Source organism: Plasmodium knowlesi (genome assembly GCF_000006355.2).
Source record: "Plasmodium knowlesi strain H genome assembly, chromosome: 7".
Taxonomy (NCBI): Eukaryota; Apicomplexa; class Aconoidasida; order Haemosporida; family Plasmodiidae; genus Plasmodium; species Plasmodium knowlesi.
In genome coordinates, this window is record NC_011908.2 from 110,521 (window position 1) to 126,301 (window position 15,781).

At 37.6% G+C, this 15,781-nt stretch overlaps 3 protein-coding genes across 3 annotated transcripts; 1 reads left to right on the forward strand and 2 right to left on the reverse strand.

Moving 5' to 3' along the window:
- Positions 1–203: 203 nt before the first annotated feature.
- Positions 204–8,919, reverse strand: PKNH_0702000 (conserved protein, unknown function; the record flags this gene model as incomplete). The annotated part of the gene is made up of 10 exons (XM_039113919.1): positions 204–3,829; positions 3,955–6,384; positions 6,743–6,854; positions 7,045–7,141; positions 7,340–7,545; positions 7,755–8,011; positions 8,168–8,218; positions 8,362–8,497; positions 8,638–8,664; positions 8,803–8,919. The coding sequence occupies 10 exons, from the start codon at positions 8,917–8,919 to the stop codon at positions 204–206; spliced, it is 7,059 nt and encodes a 2,352-aa protein (XP_038969560.1).
- A 1,184-nt stretch (positions 8,920–10,103) lies between these two features.
- PKNH_0702100 (signal peptidase complex subunit 3, putative) lies at positions 10,104–10,661 on the reverse strand (the record flags this gene model as incomplete). The annotated part of the gene is made up of 1 exon (XM_002258279.1): positions 10,104–10,661. The coding sequence occupies one exon, from the start codon at positions 10,659–10,661 to the stop codon at positions 10,104–10,106; it is 558 nt and encodes a 185-aa protein (XP_002258315.1).
- A 1,730-nt stretch (positions 10,662–12,391) lies between these two features.
- On the forward strand, positions 12,392–13,007 carry PKNH_0702200 (prefoldin subunit 4, putative; the record flags this gene model as incomplete). The annotated part of the gene is made up of 2 exons (XM_002258280.1): positions 12,392–12,602; positions 12,829–13,007. The coding sequence occupies 2 exons, from the start codon at positions 12,392–12,394 to the stop codon at positions 13,005–13,007; spliced, it is 390 nt and encodes a 129-aa protein (XP_002258316.1).
- Between the last annotated feature and the right edge of the window lie 2,774 nt (positions 13,008–15,781).

The window sequence follows — 15,781 nt, forward strand, 5'->3', positions numbered from 1 at the left end:
TATGTTTGTTTGTTTGTATGTTTGTTCGTTTGTATGCTTGTTCGTTTTTTTTTTTTTTTCTACACCGTCTCAAACGTGACGTCTTCGTACGAACAAGGGTATGGGCTGCAATCCAAATTTAGAGGTGCCCCCCCTAGCTGAAATTCATTTTAAATGTTTACAACTATCAGCAGGTACGGCCATATTTGCACATAGTTGCACACTTACCTGGGCTCCCCCCGAAAAGGAAGGGACCGGTGAAACTGGATGACCTGTTCATCCGTAACATCCTCAAAAACGACCCGCACAAATTTGTAAAAACCGAAAGGAGACAAATACTCTCCACTGACTGATAGGCAGTTTCCAATGCAACTTATGGGACTGAGACATGATTTGCACACTCCTACCTTGTGCGAACCAATGAAAAAGGTTTGCTCATTCTGTCTACACCTGCTTGTTAATAGAATTTCCTCGTTCAGTTCCTTCTGGAGGTAGTACCCTGAGCTGTGAAAAAGTGGATAATTCTGGTAACACATGTTCCTACCCGTTTCGAACTGCGCTGTATTACCCATTTTATTAGTACCTCCTGATGCGACCTTTTTTTTATTATTTGAGGAGGAACCCCGCACCAAATGGTTTGTTCTTTCCCCATTTGTCACCTCAGCAAGTACCTCCCCCAGGTGCGTTAAAACTCCTAAGGCTAAATTCGAGCCTTTAATAGCAACATGCGAATTTCCATTTTCCCCTCCCACCAAACAGTGATAGGCAGACTTATTCACATACGACAATTTGATGACAGCGAAAATTGCCCAACATGAAGGCAACACTATGCTGACGTTCAGGTATATATTCAAATTGTTAATTTGCTCTTTTTTTTGGTTAAAAAAAAATAATTTTCTATTCAACATAGACGTAACGGATAACCCCAACTCGTATTCTTTCCTCTCTCGGTATGGATAAACGTGCACATGAAAAAATTCTGTAATTTCAAAGTGGACATACTTCCCCTTGTCTGAACCAGTGGAAGATGTAGATTGATCACTCAAGGAGTCTACGTTCTCGTCATTTGGGGCTTCTCCTCCAAAAACGTTTGCAAAAAGTAAGTACCAATAGGAAGAACCGGGAGAAGCACCTAACTTGTCATAAGCAGGGCATGCATATTCACACATAATTTCAGTGACAGATAAAGGCTTCGTCACCATTTTGAAGAAACAGATATAGGGAAAAGGGTTAATAAATAAGCCACTATTTCCTACATATTTTATATCATCAAAAGAACAAAAATTATGATGGCCCTTGAAACAGCCATTTATAAAGTAAAATTGCCCCTTCAACGTTCCAACGACTGTTAGGTAATACCATCCCCTCTTCACATTCTTGATGCTGAATCCAGAAGAGTGATAAAACGTTTGGCACTTCTCCTTCCCCCTTTTGTAATTCTGAACACATCCAATAACTAGCCTATCGCTAAAAACGCTTATATGAGCATCCTTTTCTCCACTAACTAGCGAAGAAAAGGAAATGTTTTCTTCTATGGGGAGGAACACCCAAAGGCATAGCGTATACCCGAACGGTTTTACTAATTCGTTATATATGGATAGAGGTGGATCCAAAATTAAGTTATAAAATTTGGACAAATCACATGCATAGCAAAGGAGATCAGAAAATATATTTATTCCGTAAATTTTCGGGGCGTCTTCCTTTCTACAGACTTTTTTGAAATACACATTGTATCCATACTCTTCCTTATCAAGGATGTGTATTATTTTTTCGCATTTCCTGTGCAGATTTGCACATCCCTCTACTTCACCATTTGGTCGATTCGTCAACTCTAATTTGTTCCGCTTGGTGTGTAACTCATCACCGTTTCTTTGGTATATGTGGGCACTTGGGGGGCTTTTCCCACGACTGTTTCCACCCCCTGGAAAAGTGCCACCTGTGTACTTCGAAACAAAGCGTAGCTGATACATTCTTACTCTATAATTCGAGTCATTGGTCAAGGCAACGACCCTTCTCTTCCTCTTCTTCGATTGCGCAAAGTATATGAAAAATTCAAAAACCTGCATGCATTTATCTCTAACATCTATGCCTTCTATTATTTGGTCTTTCATCTCCATGCAGAGGTTGTCTCCAATAATTTCTCTTCCTTTGACATTCTTCACAATTTCGTACCTCCTCTTTATCTCTTCCTTTTTTAAAAACTCAAAGATTTTAAAAGAGGAACATAATCCTACGTTATTATTTCCAAAGCAGGAATTTCCAAATATGCTCATCTGTAATTCTTTCTCTAAATTTAACACTTCGTGCGAAACGCTATTCATGTACTTCCCATTCATGTAGTATATTAATCCACCTGCACATTTTGTTATATTTAATAAGTTCCACTCATTTTCCTTCACTATGGAATTTATTTTATTCCATTTGGAAGTCTTCTCGCATTTTATGTAAACGTTCCCATGACTTCCCTTTCCATTAGTCTCCACCCCGTCCAGAGTTTCTCCCTGCCCCTCACCGTGTTGTTGTCTAAAGTAATTACTTAACCTGCTCTTATCACTGATATGTATTTCTATATCCTCAATTTTGTGTCCTATTTTCGAAATGACGAATGGGGAATTTCCTTCCATGTCACAAAAGAGGAAACTCTTTTCCCGTCCATTTGTGGCTCCTTCTCTTGAATCAACAAACAGCCACACCTCTATAGTGCACTCCGCAGGGATAACCACTGGAGGGGTTAGGACCACTAGTGCATTTCGCTCATGAAAATTCATTCCCTTCATATCCCCTGTAATTCCTACCTCACCCTCGTAACTGTTGTGGGTAAATATTTCCATTTTTGAACCTTCCACGCGTTCGTAATTTATATAACTGTGCATGCTTCCGTTCAACATCTGCACACCCTCTTCGGTTAGAAAATTGTCCTCTTTCTCTTCCGTAAAATTTTTGTCACTTTTTTTATCCCCCTCGGTAGCTGTCTTCTTCCTTCCATCCCCCTTTAGCCGCGCATATTGGAACTCCCCTTTTTTCTTCACAAATTCTCCCCCAACCGAAATGACCCCTCCATAACAATCAATCTTAAAATAGGTTATTTTTTCTTCATAATTTTTCAATACATGTACATTAAAATATATTTCCCCCATGTTTTCACATGAAATTGTGAAATTTCTTCTTTGCCTTTTTTCCTCTTCAATCTGTTTCAGTTCATTTTTGTCCAGAAAATTCCAACAGCATTTTTCTATGCACACTGGCAAAGCACTACAGAAAATTTTGCAAAATTGTTCATTTTTTCTTTTTCTTTTTTTTTCTTTTTCTTCCTTTTCTTTTCTTTCCATTTCCTGAGATCTATCTCCAGTAACCTCCGAAAAGTTTGTTAACTCCTTCACATATAAAGAGTCTCCTTCTTTAATTAGGCTCATTAAATATTTTTTCGTGTCACTCTTTAGGTGCTCAAATTGTCCATAAAAATCGATTTCTATAACCCTGCTGCTTATGTAATCTTCTATGTTGAAAATTGCTTCCTTTGGGTCCCTATTTCCCTGTTTGACTTCTCCTCCTGAGGATGTATCCCCCATGGTGTTCTCCTCCATTTCTGCCCACCTCTCCAAATGTTCGTAATACCGCTTCATATACATATTGCTACTACTCTTGTGATGCTCCCCCCATAGGTTTAGAACCCCACTACATAGGTATTTTTCGCATGTCTGTCTGTAGTGTATGCCTCTGTACATCTCGCTTACATCTGCTAATAAGCAATGCACGTAAATTCTGCAAAGTTCCTTGGCGTATATGCGTTTAAGGTCAGATTCCAGGGGAAGTCCATTTCCCGACTGATGGTCTCTCCTTTCTTCGGCCCCTGCAAATTATTCAAGTGAAAAGTTTCATGTGCATATCGACTGGGATTCTCATCCCCCCCATGGGAAATGCTTCCCACGCACGCACACTCTACATATGCATTTTTTTGTCCTATGCTCTCTTTACCTTTTCTCCTGTTTCTTAAACCTGATTCCGCTTCTCCACTGAAGGTACAACCCGATAGAGAAATGGATAGATCCTGTGGGGAGCTTTTCATCTTTTCAATATGGGTAAATTGTGAACCCAAACATGCTTCCACATTTGACGCGTCTACATTCAGCTGTTCCCTGTTACCATTTATATATCCATCTGAGTATGTTTCCTTGCTTATCACTTGAAACACAACAGCTTCGTTCTCCACCCCTTCGGGGCCAACCCTATTAAAATTGCTTTCTCCTTCTTGGTCCCCATACCTATTATAAGTAGTGTCACAAATGGGTAGTGTGCTGCCCGTAGTAGTTTCACGGGGGGGGTAGTAATTTCCCAACCCCCCCAAAGGATGAACCCCAAAATAGGGCATATATCTGAAATAGTAATCCATTATATACTTGATATATCTACATTGGGCTAGCACATTTGAAACGTGAAATAGGATAGGCGACAGGTTATAGTTTACATCTTGCAAATTTCCGAAACTGAGAATGCCTAACCCCCATGCGAAAATTATTGCTGACTCGTCGCAGTCGTTAATTCGTCCATATGCGTATCTGCTTTCGGTTCCATCCGCGTTTGAATTTTTCTTTTCTCCTTTTTTCCTTCTCTCTAAAATGGCTAAAAACTTATTTGTGTATTTGAGAAAGTTTCTCAAAATTTCTGGCATATTTTTCATTGTGCCGAAATAATTCTTCTGTACTATTTTCAAACAGACGTCTAAATCCAGGTTGGTGAATTCCTTCTCTAGGGTTAAGCTTATCAACATAGACAAGCACTTCTCTGGTTCGTCGGATAGATCCACAACATTTTGAAGAGATAAAATCCACCTTTTGGATATTTTTAGTAATTTGTACCTTCTGATAAACTTATTCCTTTCCTTGTTTTTAACAGAGTTATCATTTTCTGAGTTGCTCGCTACTTCACCAAAATGAACCTTAAAATTTTTGCTCTTATTCAGGATATTATTTATCAAGATGATACTCCTTTTTTCATTTTTCAAAACATATTTCTCCTCCATTTTGTTATTTCTTTCTTTGAATGTTACTACATGTTTGCCACTTGCTTGTTCCTTTTCTGTTCTGCTTCTTTTTCTTCTTCTCCATATGGCCACCAATTTTCCCATCCATTTCGCTTTTTCTACCCTCCTTCTAAGGCCCTTAATCATGAGCCAGTCTTTAATGTCGCCCTTCAGGTTATTCCTTCTAGCCAATTTCATGAGCAGCAAGAAAATTGTCACATAAATCAACCCATTGCATAGCACCGAAATGGTTGTCAACACCCCCAGGAAATTTCTCCCATGCACGTAACTTAAAAAGGTATAATAGGAGAGTGAAATGGTGACATGGACAAACATAGAAAAGTAGAAAAAAATTTTCTCAGTTTTGCGATTTTTAACAAAATTAGACATGAGGTTTATCACTTTAACAACACACGATGGGATAGTGGAGTGATCTTCTTTGTCACCCCCAGTTGTACTTCCCCGTCTGTGTTCACTTGTGTCCTCTTCTATGCCCTCATTTTCTGCCTCCATTGCGCCCTCTTCTTCGTCTTTCTCGAGCGCCTCACAATGTGGCACATCCATTTGTCCATTTTTTAATTCCACCTTTTCTTCTTCTCCGTCATTATTATCATTCTTCACCCTGGAAAGGTCCGATTGATTGATCTCTTTTTTTCTCCCCCCTTCTTCCTCCACATAAAGTGGGGACACCCTCACAACATACCCCGCATTTCGTCTATCTTCCAGTTTGTGCAATTTATCCAATTCCTTTTCCCCCGCACAATCATCACATTGGTAGACGCATAAGAATGTAATTAAGGTATAGAGAGAAAAAGACACAGCAATGACAACAAACTGAAATGTGTGTACATTGTTGTTATATATACCATTTTTATGATTAATAATTAGAGATGCCTTCACGTTGTTAAAAAATCGTTTGTGAAAAAAAAACAAAAAGATTAACAAGAAAATGTCATCCAAAGGGTTAAGTGTGCTTACCTTTGTTTTTAACACACATAAGAAGTGTAAATTGGCAATATATTTCTTCAGAAAAAATAAAAAGTAATCGAAATAATTAACAAAAGTATTGTACAGTACTATTATCCATATTTTTACATAATATTTGTTCCTCATTTTTGTGCACTCTAAAGAATCGTCCACTATCAAAAAGTCGCCTCTCCTCTCTTCATCATAATTACAAAAATAAAAAAAAATACATAACCTTATTATTTCCAAGTAGAGATATTCATGGTATAAAAAGAAAAGCTGTGCAAAATATTTGCCACCCTCTTGTGCGTTGCGCTTGTTGTTTCCTCGGAAGGAAGATGTGTGCTCGCCCAGGGAGGGTATGTTATCCACTTCTACATCCTCACGCCACTTATCGTTTAGCTCATCTTCGCCTTTCTCTACAATGAAGAATAGGAGTGGAATATGAAGGTTAATATAGATACATTAAGTTAGACATACTTATGTACTCTCATAAAAGGGGGTGGGGGGGAATTCCCTTTGTTCGCTCTGAGAGAAACACCAAATGGTGTCCCCCCCCCCCCCCCCACCCCCTTTTATGAGAGTACATAAGTGACTATTAAAAAAGGTCAAAGGAAAGTAGTTTTTCTCCTCATAAAACTAGTAAGGGGAAAATAAATACTTCCTCTATGTGGCCTCCATGGTGGACAAATTTCTGTCACATTGTTAACACCTGGGTAGAAGTATCATACTCTGGGCGCTCGTTCTTTTCTTCTTCCCCCTTTTTTCGTGTCTTACGTTTTAACAGGCGAAAGAGAATTGTTCCAAAAAAGGAGAATACTAAAAAGACCAGAGGAATGAATAGCAAAAAATCAACCTTCTTTTCAATCCTTTCCTCGTTTGTACCCCTCTAAAGTGAAAAAAAAAAAAGAAGGTTTTTTTCGAGGGTGTGCAAGTTGTACTAATAGGTAGAGAAATTTCTTGGCACTTGGGGCAGGTAGCTTCACTCCATTATACTACATTGTTCTGCGTTGTCCCGTATCATATGATCACTTTTTTTTTTTTTTTTTTATTTCCTGCATGAGAATGTGCCTTTTTACCGCGAATATACAGTCGAGGACTTCGTTCAGCGGAACTCCGACGATGAAAAAGTGCAGCGTGTCTAAAAGGAAGTGACTGTAATTGGAGTTCACGTACCTGTATGGGAGAAAGGGATGAAAAAAAAAAAAAAAAAGGATAAAAAAAAAGGGTACATGAAAGAGTGCAGTTAATGTAATATTCAAACGACAGAACTGAATAACGTGTCATCAAAATAACAAACATATTTATGCAAGAAATTTGGTATCGTCTCACAAAACAACTGGTTCGAATTGACCCTGTGAATAAGGTTCTCACCTGAGCAGAGACATAAACCTCGTATATTTAACAACCAGTTTTATTATTTTCATTTCTCTTTCCCTTTCCATACAGGTGAGTATTAAAATGCTTAGGAAAAAACCCAGGGCGATGAAGTACAGCGAAAATACGTACGTTGTAAAACTACACAAAACGCACGGACGCTTTACTGGGGTTACGAAATCGTATCTGAAATTTTCATCACACTGCAGTTGGGAAATTATCCCCAATGGGGGGTCAGGTGGAGGAGGGGGGGGTCACATATGGATGTACTTATCTATAGACCATACTTAGAACATTTATTGGTGGAAAAAAAAAAAAAAAGAGAACAAACTAAATGTGCAACGTTGGGCATTACGGCAAAAGAGGCTAACTATTTTTGTGCCATTTTTTTTTTTTTTTTTTTTTTTCGTACAATTTTGCACTGGATTAATTTATTCCCCTCCAAGCAGCTCTTCCTTTCTTTGTGATTCAAACAAACGTCTTTTTTAAAACATGAAATTTGAAGACTATACACTTGCTCGGTTCGTACGTTTCTACACAGTTCTACATACTCTTCGCCCCTCTCTTTCGTGCACATATTTTTAAATGACCAAACATTTTCCCCTTCGTCACATAATTCGAGCTCACTGCATTTTGCACATTTGCCATTGGTGATGTCTAACTTGAAGCCTTGCAAAATAACAATATAAAAAAAAAAAAAAAAAAAAAAATTATTTACTTATGTGAATGCCTCTCAACGGGGATACACCTTCTTCCTATTCTCCCTAATCACACCATTTCAAATTGTGCGACTCATTTGTTCTTTAATTTGTTCTTTTAAGAAACCTTTGCTGCAGACACAGTTGCCAGAGGATTCCGACCCTGTACTTTTCGTGGCTACGCAGAGAAAAGGTAAATACACACGGGTGGGGACGCATGCGTCAGTGTTTTTATCGTATATAATTAGTATACCTTAGCTTATGCCTATCTTTCTCTTTTTTTTTTTTTTTTTTTTTCTTTTGAGCCGCCCTTTTCATTACTAGACCCGCCTGGACAATTCCTGCACACTATAGACCCCTCCGCGTCGCTGAATGTGCCAAGGGGACAGGGTAGACATGTTTTGTTTTCCCTAGAAAAGTTATAAAACCCCTTTTTGCACTTCTCGCATTTGTGTTTCTACAACGGGAGGTTGGAAAAAATGGTAGTGCAGAAGGGTGGTAATATTGGAGGCAGTGAGTAGACGTATGCATAAAGTGGAAGATATAAGAAGAGGCACTACAGAAGCGCGCACTACTTTTGGTCCTTTTCATCTTTACGTAGGTGAGCATTTCTCCAGCGTTGCACTTCGAAAAAAAAAAAAAAAAATTCAAAAATGTTAAAGTAAAACATCATTAAGATAATGGAGAAATACCCCCAATGCTAGAGCAAACTACAATCACACGCTCAAACAAGCTATACATAGATTTACAACTAGACCATACCGTAATACTGAGAAATCTTCCTTTCTTGTTTCCACTTAGCTTACTGATAAGCACACCTATTTCTGTATCCCCCCTAATAAGCAGGAGGCTCATTAATAAAGCGAATTTTACGCCCATCATGAGAAGGTTACTTATTCTTTTTAAAAATAGGATTGAGTGTACGTATGAAAGGCATGAATGAATGTAGGTAAGTATTAATGCATCCCTACAATTTGACAAACCTTTTTACCAACCCATATTTAAACATTTAAAAGTTTCTTTTTTCTTTTTTTTTTTTTATCCCATATTTCTACCTGCACACAGCGAGGTTGCCTTCCTTAGGAAAAAATAAAATAAGAACAGACAGATCGACAAACATGCGCATGGGTAATGTGCGCTTCATTATTATATAGTCCCTACCCCTTAGAATATTTCCTACTATCCACCTCCGCCACGTGCCTTATCTGTCTCATTCGTTGCCACTTTATTGGAGATCGTGATATGTATTTAACAAATAAAATAAGAAAAATTGTTCTATTTTCTACGTAACAATATTATAAACGAAAAAAAAAAAAAAAAAAAAAAAAAAAAAGTCCGGCAAGGAAACAACACTTAATATACCCACTGTGCAGTCTTGCACTTGTGTTGTGTATTAAAATACGGGTACACTGGAAAAAATTAAAAAAAAAAAAATCATATAATGGGCCACAATGTGGACCGTAAAAAGGATAACACCAGTTCTTCCATAATTAAACGCTCAGTATTGGCATGTTCAAAGGCACTGTGCGCACGCACGTACACAGAGTTAACTTTCCTCAAAGAAATGTGCATACGCTTGGTAAAACTCGATGATAGACGAAATTCACCAAAGCAACAAAAAAAAAAAAAAAAAAAAAAAAAAGTGAGAAAAAAATGCAATACGATGTGGTGAAAAACATTGCCAAGTAGGATAAATAGATATACAGATCAAAATGGAAACTACCTTAGGAAGAAATTACATGAAATAACCAACCATAAAATGCGTGCACATGTGCAACACAGCCATGTATAGATATACACACAAAAATGTAAAATATGTTACCCCCAAATGTGAGTCATCCGTATTGCCCTTTTACTACATTTTCGATAACTTAAAAATTTCTCTATTCTCTTTCAGTAGCTGATTTTTGACGGGGAGGTTTTCTCCTTCATCGATTCGTACTCATCAGCGCTGTTACATTCCATCGAGCCACACAAAAATGTACATAGACATGTATCTACATATGCACACATGTCTGTGGAGTTTCTCTTCACAAATATCCCCTCCCCCCCTTTTGAGTGAGTCACTTGTCTGGGTAATACAAAGGATAATTGGACGGCAAATTGTCAAAATATTCTGCAGGCAATTTGTACGAAATTTTAGTACCCTCATAAGATCTTGACAAACCAACTATAGGCATATATTTGTAACAAACTTGCAAATTAATATTATTATTTCTTAATCCATTATTATAATCTTTAAGAGAATATTTCGTGATGAAATTTTTGTAGGTTCTTTTGGCCACATTTTTATTGGTAATTATATAATCCTGTATAATAACTTCGTTTTTTACCTTTTCTGGTGTTTCATACGTTACTAGAACATAAAGAAATAGCTGCTTCAAATTCCAATTGAATGCTTTGCTCATGTCATATGATAGGTCTAGCGATAGCACGGCTTCGTCTCCTTTTATGTGTCGATTATACACCAACCTCTTCACACTCTTTACTTTTATATTCGTCGACATTGCTTTCTCGTCAAATAAATAAAAGGAAGTTCCATAGTTGAAGAGGCATAGGATAAGAAAGCACAAGGCCATGGAATACGAAATGACATTTAGCCTATTCAGCACGTTGTCCATGGTTTCTGCTTCTTACGGGGTATACTGAGAAGGGTGTTTTTTTTGTTCTACTTCTTCTGGTGCGAGTCCTCCTTGAGCACTCTGGACCTTGCACTTTGCACTGGTACGTACCTTGCCTTCTGTGCTTACCTACAGTGTGTGGTATGCGGCTATATGACCACTCCTTGGTTCAGTTTCCTTGGCGGATCGTATTTCCTATCTGGAGAACTTCTTCACAAGTAGTGCGACCAAAATAGCGAAATTAGCCTTCTAAATAAAACGCTTTTACAGAAGCCTGTACACATTCATATATGCTACACGTGGAGGTGCTTGCTACGAACGGGAAATGGTTGATGAAAACGCATAATAGTGAAAAAAAAAAAAAAAAAAAAAAAAAAAAAAGAGGAAAAATCAGGCAAAAATGGAAAGGCACAAAAATGTGAATCTATTTTTTTTTTTTTTTTTTCATAATGCTATACAGAAAAACAACTCATCTGTTTTAACATCGATTCTGGTATGACTCTTCGCCTCAAGCAACGAGTTCTTTTAAAGGTCCACTGTGCGGTAGGCGAATAGAATTTCATATGTATATAAAGTTTAGGTTTACCTCCTCATTTAAGTAGCTTTACATGTGTGCACCATTTTACGTACGTACAAAAATAGGGGCGTAAACCCAAGGAAGGCAAATATGCGAGAGAATGACTTTAATGGCAGTATTCCACAAGGCATATGAGCGCACTTGGCAATCTTCCCCTCAGAGTGTAGCACATATATAATAATAACTTTCAACTTGTGTAGCAAAATAAATGCGCACGACTTCGTATGTAAAAATGGATGGGTGGGAACCGATGAGAGGGTGAATTGACATGCTACTGCTCCATCGATGAAAAACGCGTTTCCGAGGAATACCCGGATGTGGCAGATGACACACCACGCATTGGCGCTATGCTTTACCGTCACGTATGGTCGATTTTCTTCCCCACCATGCATTGCTGCCTTATATTTCCGCCTTTTTTTTTTTTTTTTTTTTTTTTTTCCCCTTATGAGCACCCAAATTACGAGAAGGCACAACGAAGAGGGTACGCGCCACATCTCTTCCCTTTCAATTCCCTACGCCCTTAGCAACTTTCTACATACATATGTGTGCATACGGTAAGGGGGGCGCAAACGTATGTACGTAGGCGCTCCTAATATTGACGCATCCCAGGTGATACCTTCAAGGGGGATGAAGAAAGGAACAAGCCTCACGTATTACACATAGGCATAATACACGCATATGTATTGCGGAGTTGCTCGATGTCATTTTTGAAAAATAAAATAACAAATGGTAAACTCCTTTTTTTTTTTTTTTTTTTTTTTTTTTTTAACTCCTCTCATGAGGCACTTTTTACTATATGCCTCTTTTTTTTTATCTTCATGTTTGCCCTCCCTGGAAAGATTGTAAACGTCCCAAATCTGCAAACCCTTCCTTAGCCTCCAAGCTGAATCCGGAACTACCCCATTTTTTAAAGGAAGGAACACGCCCCGTTTTGAGAAAGTATACAAATGACAGGAGAAGCACAAAAGTGTAAATAATCGAGGGATCAAAATTTTTCCTTTTTAATTACACCACGCCTCCTAATTGTGGACCATTAAAATATTCACACGGTTATGCACACATTGTCTTTCAACCTGGACTGAAAAAAATATCCGCTCAAGTATTGCCAGTTCGATCAGAAAATTCCCTACACAGTTTACGTCTTTTCATCAAAATGGCGAATATTAAAGATGCCAAGTATGACTTGGGGTTAGACATGACTGTAGAGGATCAGAAAAAAATAGGAAAGTTCACTAACCTACATTTTAAACAATCGGTTTACGAACAAAAGATAAAATTAATGAACGAAAGTATTTCTAATATTGACGCATCGATAGACGAAGTTTCTTTGGTGTTCTCTCCGCAAGACGCCATGTTGGGCATAGGTACGTGCCCCCGCCAGGGGCATTGAATACCTACGTGTAAATGCATACCTACGTGTAGATGCGTACATACCTTGGGGGGTTATCGCATTTTCACAGGGATAATATTTCTCGTTGCCGGTTCCACGCCGTGCCGCTACCACCCGACTCATCATTATCATCATCATCAGCAGCAGCAGTTATTTCCCTTTAACAAATTTACCCCTTCTTCCTCTGCATGCTTCCCCAGGCGACTGCTTCTTCAGCGTCGACACGGAGTACATGGAAAAAAATCTAGAGCAGGTAAAAGCCGAGGAGAAGAAAAATTTGAAGAAGTTGGAATCCGAATATAAAAATATTCTAAATGAGAAGCAACAATTGAAAACGGAGTTGTATGCAAAATTTGGAAACAGGATTGACCTAAACTAAGAGGTGTTTTTCTTCCCATTTGAAAATACGTGCACAATGGTAACCACCATTTCTATGTGTCACCCTAGTCGATTTATTTTGGGTGATTTTTTTTTTTTTTTTTTTTTACAAGCAAAACACAGTTTTGTGGAGTAAATTGAACACCCCTAGGATAACATAATTTCTTTTTTCTTTTTCATCCTCTTCTGCGTAAATAAGAATTGGCGAAGAGCACTGTTGTAGCGGCGGAGGGTATGCAGGTTTTATCTCGGACTGATACCACACGCATATATACACCAACGCTCACATGCCTCTGTATATTGCACAGCCGTCTAAATCTGTAGAACTCAATGCCCTTACCTTCCCACAATTAGGGATCCATGCTCTTATGACTAGATTGGTAATATTCGCAGTGTTACCACTCACGTAAGCATAAGCGTGGATAGCGAAGAAATTTGTTTTCTATTTTTTTCGTTCCTATTGCAAAATAAAAATAGTTAATTTTTTTGCCCTAGTTAAGATGTTACGCACTTTGGCGATTTTTTTTTTTTTTTTTGCTATTTCTTCCATTTCGACAAATTGACTGTCCCTCGTGGGAAAAAGAACGAACACCCCCAAATCGCGCAGTTATAATCGTGCATCCATTTGGCAATTTAGCCGCATCTTACGTGAATGCCTCGATAGAGGGGTTTCCTATATATACAAACAGGAATAGCCTGTCTTATCCAATGGTACAACAAAATGTGCAACCATTTCGCATGTGCACCCTCCCCTGCGAGAAGAATCCCCTCCTCCTTAATCAGATGGACAATCAGTTTATCACACTTTTCTTCTTTTTTTCCACCAAATTGCCAGAAAAACAACCCTGCGAAGAGCATATAAAAAAGGTAAAACCAATAGGCTCCGAATAGAGTTACATGTTGTACTTATATAGGAACATGTGCACCGTATATGTATACTTATCTACGCGCATCTTACATGTATTCTCTTTTCCTTTTCTCCCTTTTTTGTCACCCCGGTGGTGAAGCGACATGGGTGGGGGCGGGATGGGAAAAATGTACATATGATCAGAAAAGAAAAGCACAACGGAAAAGCCAAGTTCCAAAGTGATGCGGTAAAGCATAGCCTCAAAGGAGTTTCACAAATGTAGGCTTATCGGAAGGTGGCTATCTTTTGCAATTTTTGAATTTCCTATAACAAATTTTACGCATTTTAAAGTTGGCTTGTCCTCTTAGAAGTTGACTCACCCAGGGGGGCTAACAGGCACACTACATAAACAAGCACCTTTTCAGCGTACATATATAAATTTAACTAAACGCATATGTACCTATGTACATCATGCATTGGTACAGAAGTTATAAAATAAGTTTGTAAATTTTTAAACAGAGATAAGTGCGTGCCCCTCTACTTCAAAGGCGTACACTTCTACAAATAATCGTTATAATAATAGTTATATGTACTTGTACGAAAAAGGGTACAATTTTTTTTTTTTTTTTTTTTTTTTTTTTTAAACCTAGAATGAACCAAGTATCATCTACCACTAAAATGGGGTATTCATTCGTTAGCAACATAGTTAAAAATGAAAAAAAATGCGTACAGAGAATAAATTTAAAAAGAGAGGCAATAACTAGTTGGTAATAATAACTAAATACTTTTATAACGTGCACAAAATGGTACATAAAAAAGTACGCAGAAGAGGCGCCATATTATTATACCCAATTGGTGAACGAACGATTATTTTTTTAAAGATATGCTATATATGGATTTAATTCACTCTACATGGAAAAAAAAAAAAAAAAAAAAAAAAAATTCCATTGAAATGAATTGAATGAAACTAAGCGTGGTACAAGCCTATCATAAAAAAGTAGAAGAACAATTGCCATAAAAGAAAACAAAACGAAGCGAAATAACGCAAAAGAACGCGAAAGAAACGAATGCAAATGAAATAGAATTGCCAATGCGAAAAACTTCTTCCATTTTTGCATTTTTCGTTCATTGTATAATTGTATGCGTAAATAAAACAAAATAAAATCTTGCAAATTACGCAGTCAATTTTTTCCTTTTTTTTTTTTTGAAGAAAGAATTATTTTAGTAAAGTTCTATCTTCAAAAAAATGTAATTTCTACCAAGGTGGAGTGAAATTTTTAGTTATACTTCGCACATCATATAAGTACATATTTTTACCCCGTCAACCCTGCACTGTTAGTACATCACCATGGTACATGTAATTCACCAAGTTGCATAATTCGTGTTGCCACAAGCACCTGCCTCTTCTTCACTTACGAGCATATTTCCATAAATGGTCCCACCTGTGAACACTACCAAGTATCAAACTACTATATGTTTACATCACCATACGTATAATATGCAATAAATGTTGGAGAGGCGATAAATCTGAAGGAAGTTCCTCGTCGCACAGTTTTTCTATGATTAGAGTGTAGCCAAGTGTGCGTACGTGTGTGCATGGAACAGAGTTCACGTTTGTACATATCTGTACAGTTGTGCATATAACTGCCTTGGGCATGATGAAATGGCCATGGCCCTCTTCCCCATATACGTAACACTTAGAACCATTTTTAAAGCCCCAATTTTAAAAATTTCACTTTTTTTTTTTTTTTTTTTTTTTGTGTACTTTTCGAATTTTTAATTAGTGCAAGTTTATTTTGCAAGATTAATTCGATTAATTTTTCATGATATACATATCACATTTTATCTCACCTCTTCTTTCCACATTCCACCATAATTTATGTCATTTTATTGCGTTCTGTTTTTTTTTTTTTCCCCATCCCCATTTC